The sequence below is a fragment of the Triticum aestivum genome, chromosome 7D, assembly GCF_018294505.1.
Source record: "Triticum aestivum cultivar Chinese Spring chromosome 7D, IWGSC CS RefSeq v2.1, whole genome shotgun sequence".
Classification (NCBI taxonomy): Eukaryota; Viridiplantae; Streptophyta; class Magnoliopsida; order Poales; family Poaceae; genus Triticum; species Triticum aestivum.
In genome coordinates, this window is record NC_057814.1 from 269,840,928 (window position 1) to 269,847,188 (window position 6,261).

The window sequence follows — 6,261 nt, forward strand, 5'->3', positions numbered from 1 at the left end:
ACTAACCAGCCAGCTACAGCGCAATCAGACGATTCCAGGAAGAACTTACGGAGCGGGGCGAGGAGAAACAGGAGAAGATGGAGCGGAGTACCTCCATGGCAAGGAACTCTTGATGCGGAGAGGCTCTGCAGCTGGAGGAAGAAGTCGCTACGCTGCTGCAGTGAGGAGAGGCGGCTTGGAGGCGGTGGATGCTCGTCGGCCGGTCGCCGCGGTGCGCCAGGAAACAGGACCGGAATCTTTCCCGTAACAACAGGACGGCTCGCCTCTTGCTCATCTCTTCTTCTTTTTTCTTTTTTATTTAAGAATAATATTGCTCATCTTTTTTTTTTTGAGAAATTCTTGCTCATCTCTTCTATCTCACGGCTTGGCTTGGCGAATGATTGGGCTGGAATGGCCCCATGACTTTCGGCTTATATGGGCCCGTGACGACACTGCATAGGCCATAATAAGGTCGTCCGAGGAAAAAAGAACGCCTAAAAAACAAATTTGCTTGAATTTCCATTCCCTAGGACAAAAATTCCTCAATCCCACATCTTGCATACTGCAATAAACTTTTTCAAAATATTTTTTTTGCGGAAAAATATTTCCACGCACATGCATATCCGTACCTGCGTTTTCAGCATGTCATATTTTTCCTGAGCTTTTGTTTTAAAAAAGAGTTATTTCTGCTCCACACCAACAAATCCTGGCCACCCGCTCCTTTCCCCCCCTCTCCACCACCGTTGGGCTAAGCCAACATGGCTAACGGCGGCGGCGAGGCCGCTGCACCACACATCCACCTAGAAAGCAATCCCTATACTCTCGCGTCCTCTTCTCCTCATCGCCATCGGTGTCCATGGCCGGCCTTATCGCGGTGCTCTCGTCCATGTTGGTGCTCCAGTCCACTCACTGCCCTCATGGTCGATGGCGTGCCTATTCGTGTCCCCTTGGTCGTCGGTTCAAATTTGACCGCTGCGTCGTCGAATATTCCAACCATTCTTCCCTCGGTTGTGACCCTCAAATTTGGCAGTTGTTCCTCGTCGCATGGTGGCAATGCCTCCCCTCATACATTCGGTCGTTCCTTGGTAGAATCCTTTTGTATTGCTGTCGAATCTGGCACTCTGCCTCCCCTTGGTTGTCCTCAACTGGCGCATGCTCACGACCTCGTCGTTCAAGCTGGCAATGGGGATTACTTGGGCGGGTATTGGACTCCCATCCCCGTCCCCGTCCCCTCCCACGGGAATAATAAATTTTGCATCCCCGTCCAGTCGGGTTTTTCAGCCCTCCAGGGAAACCCATGCCCTCAATCAGTAGAAACATTCAGCGACATTACATTAGAAAAAACATTATTTTAGCCCAATAAACAACATGTGAGGCCTTTTGGGGTGTATGTTGTGGCTAGGTCAGGGTTTTCTTTGGGCAGTTTCGGCCAAATGGCGGGGATGGGTAGAAATTTGGGTGGGTATCTACAAGAATTGCCCGAAGTTTGTTGATTTAGGGATCACATGTAAGACCTTCACGGGTAAGGCGGGTAACGGGTACGGTAGTGCTATCCCATCCCCGTCACCATATTACGTGCTGGGTAACGTATTTGACTCAACATCTTCCCCATGGGCATTTAAACTGGCCCATCATTGTCCCCTAATAGAGTAATTACCCACTCCACTGCAGGTAACGGTTAACCATTGCCGGGTTGAATCGTCATTGTGTTTTCGGTGCTCCTCGTCCTTCCCTCGGGGTCTAGCGCTCTAATTTCCTATCAATCACGATTTAAGCGCCCCCACTGTTGCCTCATCCTCCCGGGGTTGACCAGAACTGCTTGTCTTTTGGTCGTTTCTGGCATGTGTAGTTCTCCCACTAATTGAAAGTGCGTTAAGTCGACTAGAGGGGGGGTGAATAGGCGATTTTTATGAATTCTTCACTGAGGAATTTCAGGGTGAGGAAATTCCTAAGCAAAGAACTACTTCCAGTGGAATAAGTACTCAGATGCAAACATAACAGAACATAAGCATGGTCATCATGATGAAATGTAAACACGCACAGAGTACAGAAAACGTAAGCACAGGATAAAACAGGATGAAGACAAATAGACTAAAGAAATTGAACTGAGGAAATTGAGAAAGTCTTCAGTCAAAGTCTTCAAACAGATATGAACAAGCACTCAACACAGTAATGAGGAAATAAAAGAGTTGAGGAAATAGAACCAGTCGGCTTGGTGAAGATAATGATTTGGTAGACCAGTTCCAACTGCTGTGACAGTTGTACGTCTGGTTGGAGCGGCTAGGTATTTAAACCTGAGGACAAACAGTCCTCGCCGTATTCTCCTTGAGCTAAGGTCACACAGACCTCACCCAATCACTCGTGGTAAGTCTTCAGGTGACTTCCAAACCTTCACAAACTTAGTCACTCGGCGATCCACAATTTCCTCTTGGATGCTCAGACCATGACGCCTAACCGTCTGGAAGATGCACAGTCTTCAAAGGTAACAAGCGTTGGATCCACGCAGGATCAATCTCTTCAGTTATGCTCAATCACTTTGGGTTTTGTAGGTGTTTGGGTTTGGGTTTTCCCCACTTGATGATTTTCGCTCAAAGTCCTCGGAGGATGGGATGCTCTCAAATGACAAGTGTCAGTTTCTCTTGGAGCAGCCAACCAGCTAGTGGTTGTAGGGGGCGGCTATTTATAGCCTAGGGAGCAGCCCGACATGATAAGACATAAATGCCCTTCAATGATATGACCGCTAGGTGGGTAGATATTTTGGGACAGCTGGCGCGTAGCACAGCAACGGTCGGAAATTTGACTATCAAATTCCTCAGGACTATCATGTTCCTCACTTGTAGGCAATCCGCACTGGTGAATCCTAACTCCTCAGTCAGAACAAATTCCTCAGAGACCAGAAGAACTTCGTCTCTGTCACTGAAGAAATTGACTGAACTGCATGAGATTTCCAATGGCTTCACTCGAAAGGATTGGTAGGTGTAGGATTTTGAGATGAGCATCACTTGGAAAAATTTCCTTAGTATTTCCTCGACCCCCTTTAACAGTACGGTGTTTCCTATGACTCAAGAAAGAGAAAATGAAACTACGAAAACAAAAGTCTTCACGCTTCATGTTCCTCGCATGAATATCAAGTCTTCATGGTCACACCAATTTTTTCACCTTCAAAGTCTTCAGAAATCCAAAGTCTTCAGTCGAAGATATTCATTTTTAGGGGTCGACTTTCTCTGTAAATATCAAACTCCTCATAGACTTATAGACCTGTGTACACTCACAAACACATTAGTTCCTTAACCTATAAGTCTTTAATTGTTGGGGAACGTAGTAATTTCAAAAAAAATCCTATGCACACGCAAGATCATGGTGATGCATAGCAACGAGAGGGGAGAGTGTGTCCACGTACCCTCCTAGACTGAAAGCGGAAGCGTTAGCACAACGCGGTTGATGTATTCGTACGTCTTCACGATCCGACCGATCCAAGTACCGAACGTACGGCACCTCCGAGTTCAGCACACGTTCAGCTCGATGACGTCCCACGAACTCCGATCCAGCAGAGCTTCGAGGGAGAGTTCCATCAGCACGACGGCGTGATAACGGTGATGATGTTGCTACCGACGCAGGGCTTCACCTAAGCACCGCTACGATATGATCGAGGTGGAATATGGTGGAGGGGGGCACCGCACACGGCTAAGAGATCAAGAGATCAATTGTTGTGTCTATGGGGTGCTCCCTGGCCACGTATATAAAGGATGGAGGGAGGAGGAGGCTGGCCCTCATAGGGCGCGCCCAAGTGTGGAGTCCTACTAGGACTCCCTAGTCCTAGTAGGATTCCACCTCCCACTTGGAATAGGAAAAAGGGAAGGGAGAAGGAGAAGGAAGGAAGGGGCGCCCCCCTCCCTAGTCCAATTCGGACCAGTCCATGGGGAGGGGTGCGGCCACCCTTTGGGGCCTTTCTCTCCATTCCCGTATGGCGCATAAAGGCCCAATACGAATTCCTGTAACTCTCCGGTACTCCGAAAAATACCCGAATCATTCGGAACCTTTTCGATGTCCGAATATAGTCGTCCAATATATCGATCTTTACGTCTCGACCATTTCGAGACTCCTCGTCATGTCCCCGATCTCATCCGGGACTCCGAACTACCTTCGGTACATCAAAACACATAAACTCATAATACAAATCATCACCGAATGTTAAGCGTGCGGACCCTACAGGTTCGAGAACTATGTAGACGTGACCGAGACACGTCTCCGGTCAATAACCAATAGCGGAACCTAGATGCTCATATTGGCTCCTACATATTCTACGAAGATCTTTATCGGTCAAACCGCATAACAACATACGTTGTTCCCTTTGTCATCGGTATGTTACTTGCTCGAGATTCGATCGTCAGTATCTCAATACCTAGTTCAATCTCGTTACCGGCAAGTCTCTTTACTCGTTCCGGAATACATCATCCCTCAACTAACTCATTAGTTACAATGCTTGCAAGGCTTATAGTGATGTGCATTACCGAGAGGGCCCAGAGATACCACTCCGACAATCGGAGTGACAAATCCTAATCTTGATCTATGCCAACTCAACAAGTACCATCGGAGACACCTGTAGAGCACCTTTATAATCACCCAGTTACGTTGTGACATTTGGTAGCACACAAAGTGTTCCTCCGGTATTCGGGAGTTGCATAATCTCATAGTCATAGGAACATGTATAAGTCATGAAGAAAGCAATAACAATATACTAAACGGTCAAATGCTAAGCTAACGGAATGGGTCAAGTCGATCACATCATTCTTTAATGATGTGATCCCGTTAATCAAATGACAACTCATGTCTATGGCTAGGAAACTTAACCATCTTTGATTCAACGAGCTAGTCAAGTAGAGGCATACTAGTGACACTCTGTTTGTCTATGTATTCACACATGTACTAAGTTTCCGGTTAATACAATTCTAGCATGAATAATAAACATTTATCATGAAATAAGGAAATAAATAATAACTTTATTATTGCCTCTAGAGCATATTTCCTTCAGTCTCCCACTTGCACTAGAGTCAATAATCTAGTTCACATAGCCATGTGATTTAACACCAATAGTTCACATCACCATGTGATTAACACCCATAGTTCACATCGTCATGTGACCAACACCCAAAGGATTTACTAGAGTCAATAATCTAGTTCACATCGCTGTGTGATCAACACTCAAAGAGTACTAAGGTGTGATCATGTTTTGCTTGTGAGAGAAGTTTAGTCAACGGGTCTGCCACATTCAGATCCGTATGTATTTTGCAAATTTCTATGTCAACAATGCTCTACACGGAGCTACTCTAGCTAATTGCTCCCACTTTCAATATGTATCTAGATTGAGACTTAAAGTCATCTGGATCAGTGTCAAAACTTGCATCGACGTAACCCTTTACGACGAACCTTTTGTCACCTCCATAATCGAGAAACGTATCCTTATTCCACTAAGGGTAATTTTGACCGCTGTCCAATGATCTACTCCTAGATCACTATTGTACTTCCTTGCTAAACTCAGTGTAGGGTATACAATAGATCTGGTACACAACATGACATACTTTATAGATCCTATGGCTGAGGCATAGGGAATGACTTTCATTCTCTTTCTATCTTCTGTCGTGGTCGGGTTTTGAGTCTTACTCAATTTCACACCTTGTAACACAGGCAAGAACTCTTTCTTTGACTGTTCCATTTTGAACTACTTCAAAATCTTGTCAAGGTATGTACTCATTGAAAAAACTTATCAAGCGTCTTGATCTATCTCTATATATCTTGATGCTCAATATGTAAGCAGCTTAACCGAGGTCTTTCTTTGAAAAAACTCCTTTCAAATACTCCTTTATGCTTTCCAGAAAATTCTACATTATTTTCGATCAACAATATGTCATTCACGTATACTTATCAGAAATGTTGTAGTGCTCCCACTCACTTTCTTGTAAATACAGGCTTCACCGCAAGTCTGTACAAAACTATATGCTTTGATCAACTCATCAAAGCGTATATTCCAACTCTGAGATGCTTGCACCAGTCCATAGATGGATCGCTGGAGTTTGCACATTTTGTTAGCACCTTTAGGATTGACAAAACCTTCTGGTTGTATCATATACAACTCTTCTTTAATAAATCCATTAAGGAATGCAGTTTTGACATCCATTTGCAGATTTCATAAAATGCGGCAACTGCTAACTTGATTCGGACAGACTTTTAAGCATCGATACGAGTGAGAAAATCTCATCGTAGTCAACACCTTGAAATTTTGGA

At 44.9% G+C, this 6,261-nt stretch overlaps 1 protein-coding gene across 2 annotated transcripts in view; it reads right to left on the reverse strand.

Moving 5' to 3' along the window:
* Positions 1–342, reverse strand: part of LOC123163795 (protein-L-isoaspartate O-methyltransferase-like) — a 3,375-nt gene extending 3,033 nt beyond the window's left edge. The window contains exon 1 of one of the 2 annotated variants that reach the window (XM_044581178.1): positions 92–342. In XM_044581178.1, coding sequence (XP_044437113.1) covers positions 92–274 — 183 coding nt within the window. In that variant the 5' untranslated portion in view covers positions 275–342. Of the gene's footprint in view, positions 1–49 lie in introns of both variants that reach the window. The other variant, XM_044581177.1, reaches the window with a different exon arrangement.
* Between the last annotated feature and the right edge of the window lie 5,919 nt (positions 343–6,261).